The 17,496-nt window shown below is 37.2% G+C and overlaps 1 protein-coding gene across 3 annotated transcripts in view; it reads left to right on the top strand.

Annotated features, from left to right (window-relative positions):
* The first annotated feature begins 88 nt into the window (after positions 1 to 88).
* zswim7 (zinc finger, SWIM-type containing 7) overlaps positions 89 to 17,496 on the top strand; it is a 23,567-nt gene continuing 6,159 nt past the window's right edge. Inside the window, exons 1-4 of one of the 3 annotated variants that reach the window (XM_016517283.1) lie at positions 90 to 155; positions 609 to 698; positions 2,986 to 3,007; positions 4,555 to 4,657. In XM_016517283.1, coding sequence (XP_016372769.1) covers positions 128 to 155; positions 609 to 698; positions 2,986 to 3,007; positions 4,555 to 4,657 — 243 coding nt within the window. In that variant the 5' untranslated portion in view covers positions 90 to 127. Of the gene's footprint in view, positions 156 to 608; positions 699 to 2,985; positions 3,008 to 4,554; positions 4,658 to 17,496 lie in introns of all 3 variants that reach the window. The other 2 variants (XM_016517284.1, XM_016517285.1) reach the window with 2 other exon arrangements.

Here is a 17,496-nt window from a genome sequence, read left to right on the forward strand (position 1 = left end):
TAATATTATTATTATTATTTTATTTTTATGAGAATAATTTGGCCATGCTGATTGCACTAAGCACCGTAGGTGGTGCTATAAACCAACGGTATGTTATGCGCCATACAAACTAGTGAAGAAGAAGAGCATGCGGTGGTGCGGGAAACATGAACACGGTAAATGTTTGTACTTGTGTGTGTCATTGAACGTTAAATATTTATATATTCAGCAGATACCGGGACAGTTGATGGTTTTAGAAGCTGCTATCGAATCGTGTCGAAGTTACTTTGATAGATACGATGTGGTGGTGGTTGGTTTTCAGGTAGTTTACAGATCCTTTATCAGACAAATGTCAAATATAAACAATTTCTCAACATTACTGAGCAATTGGTAATTCGTTTGTTTTTTAGTTCTCTTTACTTCGTAATTAACTCCACATTTATAGATATGTAAAAGAAAGATACTAAAGACATCATACGTAATGTAACGTAATGAAATAATTACAGATCCCCCAGACAAGCTTGCAAAGTTTAAAATCATGTACAGTAATTCTTGTGCAAAGATATCTGAAACTTGTGTGTGTGTGTGTGTGTGTGTGTGTGTGTGTGTGTGTGTGTGTGTGTGTTTAGTTTCCTGGTGCATTATGGGCTCATCTCTGCTTTCTGTTGCTGAGCAGCTTTTGAAAGACCTTCAGAGAACTTACTCGGAGACAAACCAGAGTAGGTTTAAAACTCACACACTCACTGATGTCTTGGCAGCTGGATGAAGTCATTGGGGGATGAAACATTAAGTAACATTTGCAGCTGAAAAGCAGAAAAACTACTAGACATCCTGCAGTTATCTCATCAGTCTTCACAGACAAACTCACACTGTACAATGGGCTCCAGAAATCTCTGATCACTAGTGAAAATGTGCATATATTGTGAAAATTATATTAGTACTATTTAATGCCAATTGTACTAACTAGAACTAATTTTTTTTTTGTTTTTAATGTTAGAGATGTTTAGTTTCAATAATGTCAAGCATGAATTTGGATAGTAGGGTTAGTGGTCTGATGCTGATATATGTATATTGCGCTTAAGTAGAAGCAAGAACATTTTGACCTAAAACATCATAACCTTTTTTTGTTTTAATTTCTGAAACTTGTTTATTTCTGGGTTTAAGATTTGGCAGCGGCTATTTTGCACTAAGTGTAAATAGCGATAGAGGCTATTTACACTAAATTAAAATAGCAATAGATTCTATTTACACTGTTAAAATAGCTGGATTTTCTGCTATTTATACTACTTATTGCAAAAAGTGACAATTCCCTGCACCTCAGTATTGTAGTACATTATAAAACAGTATGCGATAATAACGTATTTAGTGCAAATTATAACTTATTAACTTGTATAACTTCAAATTATTAAATGAATGCCACCTTTATTGGGACAATAAAGCCGTCCCTACACCTACCCTAACCCTACTCGATAATTTATTTTCAACGTTTTGATTATTTCCTTCATTTTTATTGAAAATAAATGGCTTTCCGATGTGATATGAGATTTGAAAAGGGAGGGGAAAAGTTCGGCAAAAGGCGGATTTGAACTCGGGTCGATCGCGTCAAAAACACGACGGTGCACGCTTTACCATCTACGCCACTGGAGCTGACCTTTTACAGCTGTCTTCTGTAGTGTTGACTAGGCCAATCTCAAATTGGTGGGCGAAGTTAGTGTAAATAGCCTCTGCCGACAAGGCACTTAATGACACTCCGTAAAGATTTTCAATGTGTTCTGCTGTTCTCGGGCATTTGGACCCCATGTGTCTCATACAAACATTTGAACAACAGATATTTAGTGATTAACAGTTTCATTGATTCTCAGGTAAATTTCAGAGTAGATAGTAACTCTGTACAGAATCAACATTTTACCCCATTAACAAACCCATCCCAAACTAGTCCCCAACTATGCTTTAAAGGTCACAGCTTGGCTATAATTAAATACAATCAAAACATCATTCAGTATATAATAATGAGAAAACTAAAATACCCATTCTTATATCACATTTACAATCACAATCAGCATATTTCTTTAACACAGCTATTACTTTCCCATTTCCAAACAGGTTAAGTACTTGGACCATTTTTTATAGGTTTAAGTTAGCTTGTTCGTCTGCTTATAAGGCACTTTTTTTCTTCAAATGCAGCCACTCTAGCTTAAACAACAGACATTTGATCAACATTTAAAATAAAATTAGGCTTAATAGTAAAAACTGCATGTGTGGAAGTGAACTGTAAAGTCAGTGACATTTTGAAAGTAGAAATAGCTGCAATTTCTATTACCGACACCGGATGGTGCACTTATACCAGTTTCACTCCACTGCTGCAGTTTTTGATTGCTTAAACAGACAGCGCGTCCTGTGGAGTGGTGTTCAAGTTTCTTATGGTCCATGGTGTTGAGGTTTCCTTTTGCATAGGCTTCAAAGTATGGAGATTTATGTTCATATTTTTCCTACAACATCATGTTCCTCGGAGCCTATTTCTTAATGAGATGTTCAGTAGACCAAAGCCTTGTATCAAATAATTGTGTTAAAATGTCAATATATTAATTGAGTTATTGTGAAATCCTTATGTGTGCAGACAAAACTTAATGCAGAACATCTGGATAAGAGTAATGACATTATTCTGTTGGAATTTTGATGTCAAACAACGCCAGAGAGAAATATCAAAGGAGTGATGATGGCTGTAGTGTTGAGATTGAGATGTCGTTTCAATTTGTGCTTGTTTGGGTCTTTCTCCAGAGAACCATGGTGACCACAATAAACAACCGAAATAGGCTGTTTTGCATGACTGATTATTGGTTATTGGTATTATGTTTAACATGCATTTAACTTAGTTTTCCCAGATGTTATGTTTCATGTACTCAAATATGTTACTTGTGTGCATTAAAAACATGCTTTGTGCTTTTATATTTTTCAGTTTTATAAAACACTATTAACTAATATTATTTCTTTTTCTCTTTCTTATAGTACCAGATGACCTACTAATAGCGTAAGTATTTTCCCCCATTTCCTCCTCCTTAAGTTAGATTTACCAAACTGTGAGATCTGGCCTTGAACTACAGACTTAAATATTTTGGATGCTCTTGACCTGAAGTTGGGGAGGGTCAATTATTGCAGATGTGTGTATTATTGCCACTGAACACTGTACAGAAACCAGCGCTTGCCTCTTAACTGCCAGATGTACTCAACACAGGCTTTATCAAGCACATATGTATGTCTTTACCCAGCGCTCTCTTTCTAGACGTCATTGACTGAATAAATCATGGTGTTAAAAGCGTCCTCAAACCCACAATGACAGTCATCAGGCTGCCATTGAGGGAAGCACTAAGCCACAGTAATTACTCTACTTTGGGAATCAAATTCCTCCATAAACAGCTGTTCACATCACAAGTCAGCACTTTTTGCTTTATTGGGCAATTGATTGTGGTTTCAGTGTCATCATCGCGTCATGTGTTCGCTTAGGTCTGCTTCTCTCTGAGACATTATTTGAATGTGGCGGGATGACTTTCAGATGATGCAGTTCCATACTTCCACTTTAGAATGTATTGCTATAGGCTTGATGTCAAGACCAGATTGGCTCACAAGTGACATTGTTTTTGAGTTTTATATTAAGACAGGAAACAGCACTTGCTTTGGGTTAAAAGTGAGAGCTGAGGTTTATTGCCCCTCAGCTTCCTGTGTACATGTCACTGTCTTATCTCACCTAACATGGTTTCCTGTACCTACAGTTAAAGAATGAAACCAAAAATGAAACCTTGCCGAAAGTGTGCTCATTCTCAGGCCATCAAAATGCTGTTGGTTTCTTCATCAGAACAAATTTGGATAAATTCAGCATTACATCACTTGCTCACCAATGGATCCTCTGCAGTGAATGGGTGCCGTCAGAATGAGAGTCCAAACAGCTGATATACCATAAGTAATCCATACGACTCCAGTCCATTAATGAATGTTTTGTGAAGTAAAAAGTTGTTTGTTTGTAATAAACAAATCCATCATTAAGATGTTTTTAACTTCAAACCATCCTCTATCCATATAATATTGCTTTCTACAGTGAAAAGGATGACTCGTCTGAATCAGGAGAGAAATACGCACACAAGTGAAAACAGTCCTAAACAAATATGTTGGTGGATTTTGATGTAAGAGGACAGCAGGGGATGGACTTTTACTCTGGTGGAAGCGTTTGAATTAATTATGGACTGGGATTTTGGCCAGAAGCATTGGTGAAATGCCTTAATGATGAATTTGTTTCTTACGGATATGCAGCCTTTTAATTCACAAGATGTTAATTGATGGACTGGAGTTGTTGATTATTGGATAGTGATGTTTATCAGCTGTTTGTACTCTCATTCCGACGGCACCCATTCACTGCAGAGGGTCCATTGCTGAGCAAGTGATTTCGAGCTTTCGACTTTCTCCAAATCTGTTCTGATGAAGAAACATCTACATCTTGGATGTCCTGAGGGTGAGTTAAGTTTTAGCAAGTTTTAATTTTTGGAAGAAATTTTCCTCTAACTCTCATTTTATTCTATATTACAGATTACGGTTTGTGTTTGGCCAATGTGCTCTTCAGGCGTTGGACCTGGTGGACCAGCGCTCTGTCACATGTGTGTCATCACCTAGCGGTCGAAAGGCATTTCAGGTAGGAGTGAATAAATGTCTCAAAACAATTTTTTATTTTTTTCACACAGCCCCTGAACAAAACTTATTTTAGTCATGTTTGGCTGTTAATGATGTACAGAAATTTCTGCAACCAAAATATTCAGGCAAAACAGCAAAATCTTCAAATTCTTGGTTTCGGCCAGATTAGTTTTGGAGGGCCGAAATCAATGACCAAAACACATTTTGACTGTGTCAGCATCTCACACAATATAGATAAGCTACAACAGGTGAACCTTTCAGCAGTGAGGACCAAAAAATGATGCTAGTATAGCAATATGTCAAATTCTCCAAATATGGAGAATGGCTCATGGTCTTTAACATTTCAAACATTGTGGTAAATCAATGATGCAACATAGTCCTATAATTATTCACAAGACTGCGTGTGCTTATCTTGTTAGATGCTTCTCCTAATTATTCACAACAGCACATTTTTCTGTCATAGATTGCAAGTGAATGTTTGTTTCGCTTTGCAACAATATCTGCATGACATAAATTCTTTCCCAATGAGTCTCCAACACAAACGCGGTCTTTAGACTTCCTTGATATGAACACTACACACACAAAATAATCTCAAAAGGTACTGAAAATGTCTTTGTACATTAAATTGTAACTATCGCAGGATATGTGTGTATTTGTATTATGTATGGTGAGCTTACATCATTGCATAATATATTTGCTCATTTTGTTGCATGTGATGGTGATTTGCAGTGTGAATTTGTGAGAAACTTGGGATGCTTTTAATTCAGTGAGAGCAAAATAAAACTGACTGGATCAGAAGCTGCTGTTGTGGTGTCTGTCTGCCCTCTTCCCCTCCACTCCTCAGTTTACCATGGCCACTTTTGGAGCATTTTTCAAAACTGTGGTGAGAACAAACTGAAATAGGGAGTTTCGTAACCCTTTAAAGAGTTGAGATGTGTTAGTCAGAGTGACCTAAATCCCCTTAGTTTATGACTAGTCAGTCCCTGAAAATGTCCACACTATAGTCTACTACAGTCAGACGTATCAACACCGCGCACAATGAACTCATCATGTACTCTCAGTCCCAGAGTGTCTAGAATGGTCAGCCAATGTCCAGGAGGGAGTAGGTGGGCGGAAAAGCCTCGGTTTCCCCATAATTCCTCACATGACTGACCGTAGATCTCAGCATATGTCTGTTACACTGGGTTAAGTTTCCGTAAAACGCCTACGACGAGACCGAACAGAAGAAAAGCAAATAAAGAGCAAACATTACCAGAAAACAAAGTATAGTAATAAAAGTTAATTGCCCTTTTTATGACCTGCTGTGATTCATCTTTAGACAGTCATTGATGTCTGTGTGCGTTTATCATCTCTATTTGTCATTGGTAATTCTAGGCTCAATTGTCTTTTTTTTTTTTTTTTTTTTTACAAAGTGATTTAGTTCCTGTAATTGCATTTTTAGGTATTTTCCAGGAATCTTTTATGTTCTTGTTAAATAAAGTGATGGAAAAAAAGTGTTGTTTTTTTCTCCTTCAATTTTTTCATTTTAAATTCTCATTGAGTCTGAGATCTGCGGAGCTTACTGTGTATCGCACACATGCAGCTTTTCTTTTCTGTTTTACTGCCCTACATGACCACAGGATGTCTTTATCTAAAAACAATATTTTGAGATTTGAGAGCTCTGAACTGTAAGGCTATGAGATGTACTACCTTGCAGTTTGACTGTCTCCCATTATTTCCCATTTCAGTCACATAAATATGTCCTCCTTTATTCTAGATTTCAAAAGAAAGGTCACTCTTTAAAAATCTTTTTTGTACTTTCCATATTTGTAATGCACTGAAATTTTTCTTTTTACCTGAACACCATAAGCAAAGTTTAAGTTTTAATTTAGCTGAAAATTTAAAATGAAGTTTCCTTAAATTGGGGTCATTGGGTAATTGAAGTCGGTACTGTATGCTGTTCAGGGTGTTGTGTTCTCAGGTAGTAAATTAAACAAGTCGTAGTGAAGCTCTTTGGCAAGGAGCTGCCTCTCAATATATTTCAGTTGTACAAATTTGACATCTTGCTACTTTAGCATTTTTGGTCATGGTGAAGTGTGTCCACACTGCTTACACATTTTTACCTGTTGTAGCTAATCTATGTTGTGTGCACAAACACTAACAAAACACTAGCAACTATTTTTGGATGATGATTTTGGCTCTCCAAAACAAATTTTTTTTTTTTAGCATCTTCAGTCGCCAAAATGTTGGTGCTTCTCTACTTTATATGTCAAATTCTGAGTTCTCTGCAAAAAGTAGTATTATATAATAATGAGAATGAAATATTACAACATTATACTACGGGGCCGTTGAATGCTTGAATCTGATTGGCTGACGAACGTTGGTTATTTCGCTTTGCGTCGTGGCCGCATCACCACCTCGGGTGTGCATAATTTTTCTAATAATTCAACGGCCCGGAGTCAATTATTCCTTACTTATGATTGATTTTTTTTTAATGACATGTTCATGTTATGACAGGATGTGGTACGAAATCAGTCACTGTCCCGTGGCATGAGAAAACAGAGTTTAAAGGATTGTTGAGTGACTGGTGTAAGTAAGGATGTCTTTGTGCATTAGGTTCCTTAATATGCAATATAGCATTATTTTTTAGCATTAGTGTGAAGATGTGGCACAATTGTTTTTAGGCTGATTAGAATATTTCCTGCTTGTTGGAATGATCTGAGTGATTGTATGTAGATCCATTTGTACACTAAAGAAGACAAAGCAAGTGAAATGATGTTGTGGATAAATGTAGCTGTTGAAATACTGTGCTGTGCAGAGATGAGTGCTTCTGCAGTCTTCATACCCTGAGGTGCTAAATTGTTCCGATCACGTTCCCAACTCTAAATTGGATTTTTTTCAGTAGCATCTTTAGTTCTGGAGCTCATTCATACTGAACGCAAAGGTGAATGTGAAGTTTTGTTCTGCAATTTATGTGATTTAATATTTGATAAACACTTCACAGTGTTTGGTCTTCTAGTCAGGAGGAACAGTATAAATGCAGGGATATTCAGGCCCACAGGAATCTGTGCCCACAGAACTCTGTAGAAAGCGCTGCAGGTTCTACGCATTTAGTCTAACCTGTTTTATGTTTTCAGTGCACTTCAGAGTGTGGTACAACCAGATCTGTTTTCCATGGTTAAAGTTTCCTCTGAAATCAGCACAGAAAATGTGGAAAGAAGTCCACAGATTCCTTTCGGGCCCCAGGGTTGTGTGTTTGCGAGTAAGTTTGTGTACGTATACAGACCACATGCAGAAATCTGGCAGAATCGCTGCAGCAGGCGTTCTCTGGTGGGTCGCCCTTCAGTGGAAGGAAATGTTTCCGGTTGGTCCAGCAGCCAATATCCTGTCAGTCAGCCCCTCTCTGGGGAAAGAAGCTTCATTAATATGTCATTGTGATTGTCATACTGTATTAAGATCAGCTGTGCTTAATATCGTCCTGCCCTGGGGCTGCTGTCCAGCTGTCATAGTGTTCTCACTGACCTTCACTTACCGTCTTTATGAGTCCTGACCTACAGTAGCATGGGTGGAGTCAAGAAATAACACGGACATAGATGTTTGCCTGACAGCATGAGGTAGTTTCACTGTTGATAGAAATCTCAAGACACTTTCACTGGCTGAAATGCACTATGAAAATAGAGTTGTTTGAGCGACCTGTGGAAGAAGGGGGCATGTTTGGGAAAACATTCTACACCATATACTATTTTTGTAGTTCTGTTTGGCAACTTTAAAACAGTAGGACAGAAATTACACAGCTTCACTCCACTCTATTTTCACTGAATATTACAATGTAACTTATAGTTTACCAGTTGCCTTTTTTTCTTTTTTTTAATATGTTATTCTTTTTTTAAATTCTGGACATTTTACAGTGAAATTAAACATCTTGTTTACATGTGACACTTTGCCTCAGATTTGGACTTTCTGCTAACCTACAAGGGCACGTAAACAGGAAACATGGGAACTTCTCTCTGGTTCTAGTGGTGAAAGTCTTTTCCTCTGCATAATGTTGACTCACACTGGCAGCAGCAGATCAGTGCGGGCTGTTCTGATAATGCTCCACTGACACTAATGACTCCTCTGGCCTTTGTGTCGCTGGGAAATAACGCCTAGTGTTTGTCACACCAGCTGCTTTACCAGCCTGTGCCAATCCTCATTGTGCCTTAATAAGGTGGGATGTTTCATTATAGGGCAACTATGGAAAGAATGCAGGTAGTTTGAGAGGATGTTAGTATTTTTAAAATGTTGTTTTTGATTGATGGAATCAAAATTGTTAGTTGATATTGCATGTGTTAAATAAGTTTATGTTTTAGTCTTAAGAAATGCTCATGAAATTACACAAGACTTTAAAATCCTCTGTTGTGCAAAGACGCAGCATTGTGAGGTCTGTAAATGTCAAGTTTGAGCAAGACTATGCTTGCCTGCACTGTCATACCAATTTTTTGTGTTGTGTAAAACACCCAAGAGGCTCGGACTAGGCTGGCAGTGCCTTCAAATCAACAGAGACACTCATGAAAAAAAAAAACAATCAAAATAACCATATTTACTTTCTTAATGTTCTTATTGTGATTTATCCCCCATGCAGCGCTAATCAGCAGGCTGTCAGGCATCTTGCATTTAAACACATTTTATGCTTGGAAAAGGGGATGAGAAGCATCCATGGGATGTCAGCATGAAATTAAAAGCTTGCCATATTGTGAAAAATGTAATGCTGCATATTATTCCAGAGGTAAAAAAAAAAAGTGTTTATAATCTTTAATCAAAATGTAATTACCTGCTCCACCTCTGAAACAACCTTTCTTTTCGGCTGACCTTTACTTCCACTCTTCCCCTCCTATCCACCTGACTTCATTCTTGCAACAGCCTCTTTACACAATACATTCTATACCAGATTGATAAAATCCCATCCTACATTTTTTCAGGTTTTGCACGTCACATGTGCGTAAATGGGCTGCAGATAACATTTTTCATGTTGACTTTAACGCATGCTGAGATTGTTGCTGATATCACCACTTGACGATCTTCTGAAAAGTGCAAAAGAAATTAAATCAGTGTGATTGAGATTGTCGTTAGTGGTGTGGCGACATTCCAGGAAGATTATTAAGAAAGGCTACAAAAAAAAAAAGCTCTGTAATAAAGTAAAATGCAGTCCATTTCTTTCAGCAATTACTGGATATCTGTTGTTTTTCTCTACTCCCACCTGCCTTTTTTCATTCACTGTATATGATCTTCACCAGGGATTTCATACCTTCTCATTTCATACAATCTTTTATTGAATTTTTTATGCATATCCGTGCAGAAAGGTAGCATCTCCTACTCTAATCTCTTCTCCCATCTCCTCGTATGCCCTGGGCAGTTTGAAGTGTGGGGGATGTTCAGTGCTGTTTCTCTGTTTAAATCAACTCTGTGACTGTTGGCCCAGTCCTGTTGTTGAAATGTATGAAAGGGGCACATTTTTCAAACTGTGTTTAAGAGCATAAAACTTCTTGTTATTCACTGACCACCTGCAGTCCAGTTTAAATCAGTCACTATGTGCTGGTGTAATGCCGTCACATGCTAATTTAAATTAAATCATTGTCAACACAAACACGCATTCTTTCTATGTAAATTAGGCTTATTAGATTGTTTCTTATTTGCAAACTGCCTGGTGTTATTACCGCCCATGGAAAGCAGATGGCAAATGAAATTACATTAACCACGTGAAGCCTGACATTTGAAATAATAGTCTGAATTTAAAACAAATTATATGGTTGTAAATGTGGAATAAAACATTACAATTATGCTAAAAGACCTTTTACTTGCTAATAAAGTATAAACTATTAATCAGACAACAGAAGGCATGTAATAGATTGTACAACAGTTTTTTTTTAAGAAAAATTTTATGTTGATAATTTAGAGACCTTATGAATTTGCATATCAAATATTCCACAGTACATTATGGGGTAAAAGAGATTTTGGCGTTAATTTTCTATTAAAGGGGTCATATGATGCGATTTCAAGTTTTCCTTTCTCTTTGGAGTGTTACAAGCTGATTGTGCATAGATAAGATCCCTGAAGTTGCAAAGACTAAAGTCTCAAAACCAAAGAGATATTCTTTATCAAAGTTAAGACTCTGCCACGCCCCCCTAAAACGGCTTGTTCTAACACGCCCCCACATATCTACCTCACTATGTGGAAATATTAGCATAATGCCGCCCAAATGTTCACGCAAAGAAAGAAGGCGTGGTTTCAGTAACCGCAGTTAGTGTTGAAGCAGCATGTCAGGGAGACGCTGTGTGTTTCTAGGCGAAAGCAAAAGCACTTTATTTGGCCTTCCGAAAGTAGATGCATTTAGGAATCTTTAAGATTACTTACAACAGAACAGCAATGCATTTTATGGACGACCGTTTCGTGAACCTAGGAGAGGAGGTAATTCTGACTTTGCTATGACAATCTGGCGCTTCTGCATCAGCTACTGTTTTGTTATTAGTTTTAGTATTTGCTATTGACTGTTCAAATGCGGTGTTTTGCGCATTGTGTGTGTGTGTGTGTGTGTGCGTGTGCGCGTGAGAGAGGTCACATCACATCACGGAGTCAGCTGTCTTAACCGTGGCTTGTGTACTGCAAACACATACCAGCTTCATCACTGTGTCTGTCACGCGACTCTGTTCCCCTTTCGGGCTCTGTATTTACATTTATTTTGAAAGATGAAGCTCGCGATTATGGTAAGGGGCGTTACATTTCCGACGAGTGCTTGCGGTGTTCGGCCAATCACAATGCACTGGGTCAGCTGGCCAATCAGAGCAGACTGCACTTGTCGGAAGGAGGGACTTTGTAGAAAACGAAGCGTTTGAGAGAGGCGGGGCATATAGGACCTACAATAATGTACAGTATTTGAAAAATAATGTGTTTTTTGAACATTAAAGCATGTCAACATATTCTGTTACACCAAATACACAAAATAATGATCTTTAAAAGGTTCAAATATGAGACCTTTAATTGTAGAAGCAATAATTCATAAAATTATGGAGAAAAGTGTTACGACCAGGCATGTAGTCATTAGAGAGCTCAGCACTGAACATTTTAAAGTCACAGTGCTGGAGAGATGCTCTACAGTCCCAGTAAAATATACCAGATCACAGGTAGTCTGCTGTAACCTCCATAACCTATCACCCAGAACCAACCCACAAGATGTGGCATTGCAGTGTGCAAATTGTTACCTTGTTGCCTGATTTATTTTTTATGTATCCTCTAGAGACTGCTCATGCTGTACCCATGTTGACATGACGGGATATAAAACAGCTAAAGGAAATATGAGGCATTTTGTTTTTGTCTAATCTAGATATTTTATTGTGATTTGTATGTAATATTTTTTTTTGGCTTATTAATAGATTTTGTTTCATAAAAATGGGAAGGGATAAAAATATACAGTATGTAGCCCATACGTAGGTATATATTTTAGACACATTGACTTTCCTTTAGTAGTGAGTAGTTGGCATCTCCAAGTAATATGATAACTTGTATTTGCAGGATGGTAGCTGGTGTCTAGTTAGGCCAAGATGCTTGAAGTGTTTGACTAGCAGTAGGTTGGGATCAAGAATGAGCTGATAGACCTTAGATCTTAGACCTAGAATGATCTTAGATCAGCAACAAACCAGCTAAGAAAACATTAGCGTACATATATGCTCAAAAGCATATTTATTTTATTATTACTCCCCAAATGTATTATCCTAACTCTATCAAGAAGCCTAAAAATTCTGGATGTTTAGTGAAATGATGATTTATGAACCTAAGAGTCCTCCACAAACATTTTTTGTACATTATATCTTGTCCAAAGTGTTCAGCCAGATTGCCACCAGCTGGTCATCTTGACTGGTCAATTCATCCAGCATGGAAAAACTAGAAGTTACCTCCCATGTTCCACAAACAAGCTGTCTACTTAAGCTGGTTTCTGTGTTTTTTTTCCTCAAGGTGGAAAATATAAATAAATATTAAAATAGCTGTTATAGTACATGATGAATAGTTTTTCCTGTCCTTTGCTTTCCTGTTCTGTTTCCTTGTCATGAATATCATGCAAAAGTACATTTTTAAAGGAAAACCAGATTGCACTGGGCTTTCTTCCAATGAATGTCCTCCACTTGTCCCATCCCATTAATAATACTTACATTAGCCCTCATTCACCACACCTTTTACCTTGTCACATTTTTCTATTTTTGTGACGCGTCCAACCAAAACTAAACTTCCCACAAATCCAAAGTCAACCACTCCCCGGAGGACCGGCGCTGACATCTCTTTGGTCTGACAAATTAGATACTGGCCTTTCCAAACCACCCCAAACATATCTGCCGCACAGTATCTGCTTTTGAAGAGGTCCCATGAGGGGGAAGAGAGCTAAGGGTATCGCAGTGTTCCATCCAGAGCCTACATATCATTTTTATGTTGTGTTGGAAGCATATGATTGATTTATGTGTCAGTGGTTAAATGTTCTCCCAGCAGCAGGGATCCAGAAGTCTGAAAACACACTGAAAATCTGGGCTTCAAACTTGAATTTAAGTCTGGAAGCAAACAAAGATTTTAAAATTTTTAACATGTTTATACTATTAAAAAATATAAAATTAAGATATATTGACTAACATATTCAAATAAACAAATTAGCTACATTATTTGAACCTGTTTTGCTAATTAAATTCTAAAAGTTTAATTCAGCAGTTATACTGATCATACATAAATATTCTAACAATTTTCTGAATACAGTTGTGAAAATTGCATGTTATTTTTATTTAGTACTGTCCTGAATAAGCTATTTCACATAACAGATGTTTATATATATTCCACAAGAAGAAAAAATAACTGAATTTATAAAAATTACCCCATTCTTAATATTGTGTGTCGTTTGCTGGATGATCCATGACTGTTTTTCTGTTTTGTGATAGTTGTTGATGAGTCCTCTTAATGCATGTTTTGTCCTTCTGAAGCATCAGTGAGCATTTGAACGTTCTGTAATAGTTGCATAGGAGTCCCTCAGTGTGAAAAGATGGATCTCAAAATCATAGTCACTTTTGGAAAAGGTTCAAATATGCAGAAGATGGTGGAAAACCAAAGAATGTGCAGGAGCTGGGAGATTTTTCTGAAGAACAGCAGGCGATTGAACTGCGCAGGACCAACGCAGGACTCATGAACAACATGCAATTTTCATGAGCTCTCTTATTTTGTTAAAATTATTAACATATTTGCATATTCTGTAAATATAAACTGTAAATATGATACAATAGGCTTTATAGGGACAAAAGAGATGTTGGTGTTCATTCTGTATTGATTGTGGAAGCAATAATTAATCAAATTATGAAAAAGAGTGTTATGATCAGGCATGTAGTCTTAGCTTAGCTAAAGGAACGAATGATTCCCTCATCCCCACGAGGAGCCACTACACGTGGCCCAGACACACTCAAAAGCCACAATACACATAGGAAAGGACATTGGCTCCATTTATCTACAATCAAACTGTTCTGAAATGTATATAGTGTATTCCTGTGTTGTATGCATGTTCCTATGTTATAGTAGCTTAGTTTTAACTGTAGTAATGTAGTAAAGCTCCAAATACTTGGATCTAGATGTATGAATGTATCACTGCCTTAATGTTTCCCAATCCCTGGCATGCCAGTTATCAAAATGATCGTCTTCTTATTCCTGGATTAATGGTGTAATATTATGTCACCATAACTTCCACCCTACTACTTTTTTTTTTTTTATCATACTTTGACGTAATATTGGACAAATCCTCCAGACCACCATAAATCATGCAGATAAGGTGTCAGAGACAAAGGAACCTCTCCCGCTCAAAATTCACACCTCTACAATGTTAAATCTGCCAAAGATGGGTGTGACTGGTAGACCCTTAAAAGTCCCTAACCCAAACAAAGTCTTTTCCGGCAGTTTTTATCTTCAAGTAACTTTGTTGATTTGCTGTGGACTCTCCGATCTTCCGAACTCGACGAAAGCCTCCAGCTCACTCCTACCAAACTCATTGAGAACCTCCGTTTTCTACCGCATCCGGACTCTTGTTCAGCAACAAAGCCAATGCAAGTAACCATTTCCAACTAGTTGGATGCGTGACTAAGTTTGGGCCCTCTTGTCATGGTGATTTTTGATTCTTTGATGATTCTCATTAGGTTGTGGTTAATTGATGTTAAATACTGCCATTCTTTTTATTCTTCTCTCTCTCTTCCCTTACTTTCCTTCTTTCTGTATGTGTTTTGCTTAGTTTAGTTGTATGTTAGCTGTAGTTTCCTTTATTAAATCCCTTATATTCACAATCGATTGTCTCTGTGCTGCTCACAATTCATTAACATCTAAACAGCAATAACCACATACACAAAGAGTACATCACATATGGTAAACGTGGAAGCTTAAACATGCATATGTGATGCATGAGGAGCAATGACAGTTTGTTGTAGCGTGGGATGTTTGCACAAGATATATATATACAGTGGTGTGAAAAAGTGTTGGCCCCCTTCCTGATTTCTTATTTTTTTGCATGTTTGTCACACTTTAATGTTTCAGATCATCAAACAAATTTAAATATTAGTAAAAGATAACAAGTGAACACAACATGCATGCTTATCTTTGACTAATATTTAAATTTGTTTGATGATCTGAAACATTAAAGTGTGACAAACATGCAAAAAAATAAGAAATCAGGCCAACACTTTTTCACACCACTGTATATATATATATATATATATATGTCTGTATGTTGTTTGCCATATGTGACCCTGGACCACAAAACCAGTCATAAGTAGCATCGGTATATTTGTAGCAATAGCCAACATGGATTTGGTATGGATATTTCTTTAGTATGGATTTTTCTTTTATGCCAAAAATCATTAGAATATTAAGTAAAGATCATGTTCAATGAAAATATTTTGTAAATTTCCTACCGTAAATATATCCAAACTTAATTTTTGATTAGTAATATGCATCGCTAAGAACTTCATTTGGACAACTTTAAAGGCGATTTTCTCATTTTTTTTTTTTTTTGCACCCTCAGATTCCAGATTTTCAAATAGTTGTGTGTCAGCCAAATATTGTCCTATCCTAGCAAACCATACATTAATGGAAAGCTTATTTAATAAAAAATTTTTAAAATGGACTCTTGTGACTTTTCACATATGTGATGCACTCTGTGTATGTGTATTTATATATGAATAAAAGCTTAATGAAATATGTTAATCATATAGCCTAAAGCATTTGTATCTCTTCAAAAGACTGATTAAACCGCTTAATTAATATAAATTAGTGCAAACTTTTGATTCAGTGGAGGAACACAAACCTCTTAGGTTACACAGGTTATTTGTGTTTCAAATATCAAAATCAAAGTCTGATGAGTTTGGAAGGACATGAGGATGAGTAAATCATTGATTTTAAATTTTTGGGTGAACTGTCCCTTTAAGATGTATCCGATTTTCACATTGTTGGTCATTTTGTATCTGCAACAAAATCATTCACTTTTATGCAAAGCAACTTACAAATGAGGAATACCACAACAAAAGCAGTTCATCTTAGTGAGGAATTGTGCAATACAAAGTTCCAGAAAAGTTAATACAGAGATGTAAAGATCACCCTGGCTCTTTTTGAAGATGGAGAGTGATTCTGGTGAGCTCTGTGATGCTGTACAGGGTCACTAGGTCAAGACATTTCAAACGCACAGATCATCAAGGAGCTGATCTTGTGAGGCACGAAGCCCTTTTCCAGTTATCCATCTCTGAACAGTACAGAATATAACAAGTTGCATTTGGTAACAACCAGTGAATGCTCTTATACAGCTTGATTTCTCAACTGCACTTCACAGTGTGTTATATAATGCTGTAAACACTGTTGGCTGCAGAAGCCTCTAGTTTGCTTTATGCTGATGCCATTGTAATGTCATGCTGTGTCTAAATGAATCTAAGAGGCTACATCTCTAATCTGACCTGGCTGAATTTCCAGCACCACTAGCCATAAAACGAATGTTACCAGACGTTTTGACGTTTTGCTGGCTGTCGGTTGATGGTCTGTCAGAATCTTTCTCTCAAAACCAAGACAAAAGTAATGTATGTTGTGCAGGCTGGATTATGAATATGAATATGTGAGCATGTGAAATGAAGTGGTGTGCTGTATTAGCCTGTGAGTGTTGAGTTTTTTTCAGCATCAGTCCTGCTCTCTCCCGCTGCGACGGCTCTGGCCTTTGCACTGCTTTCACTCCTTTGGCTCCATGTTTCTAATTATCCTCCGTGTGACTCACCCACAATGAGGTGTCAGTCTTTGACAAAGTGAGGCCTTTTCTCTTCACAGGGCAGAGGAGCAGCTTCACTGCAGGGGATTTATCAATGTCTGCCTGATAATGGAGTGTGTGGTCTGATGAGTTTTCCGCAACGCTAAGATTTATTCATCAAGATAATACCTTCATGAGTTATATTCAGTACCGAGACTTCAGCTAACACACATGGAGAGCAAGAAAGAAGCTTATGGAAAGTTGAAGGTATTTTATAGAACCAGTTTGTGGAAATGCAGCAGTTGTAAGATTCAAAAAGTTTCAAACTCTTGAACTTCCTGGATGATCCACGACTTTTTATATTTTGTGATAGTTGTGAGTCCCTTGTTGGTCCTGAGCAGTTCAATCGCCTGCTGTTCTTCAGAAAAATCCTCCAGCTCCTGCACATTCTTTGGTTTTCCAGCATCTTCCGCATATTTGAACCCTTTCCAAAAGTGACTATGATTTTGAGATCCACATTTTCACACTGAGGACAACTGAGGCACTCATACACAGCTTTTTAAAAAGTGAAAACATTTACTGATGCTCAAGAAGGC

The sequence above is a fragment of the Sinocyclocheilus rhinocerous genome, unplaced genomic scaffold (assembly GCF_001515625.1).
Source record: "Sinocyclocheilus rhinocerous isolate Xijiao unplaced genomic scaffold, SAMN03320098_v1.1 scaffold1319, whole genome shotgun sequence".
Taxonomy (NCBI): domain Eukaryota; kingdom Metazoa; phylum Chordata; class Actinopteri; order Cypriniformes; family Cyprinidae; genus Sinocyclocheilus; species Sinocyclocheilus rhinocerous.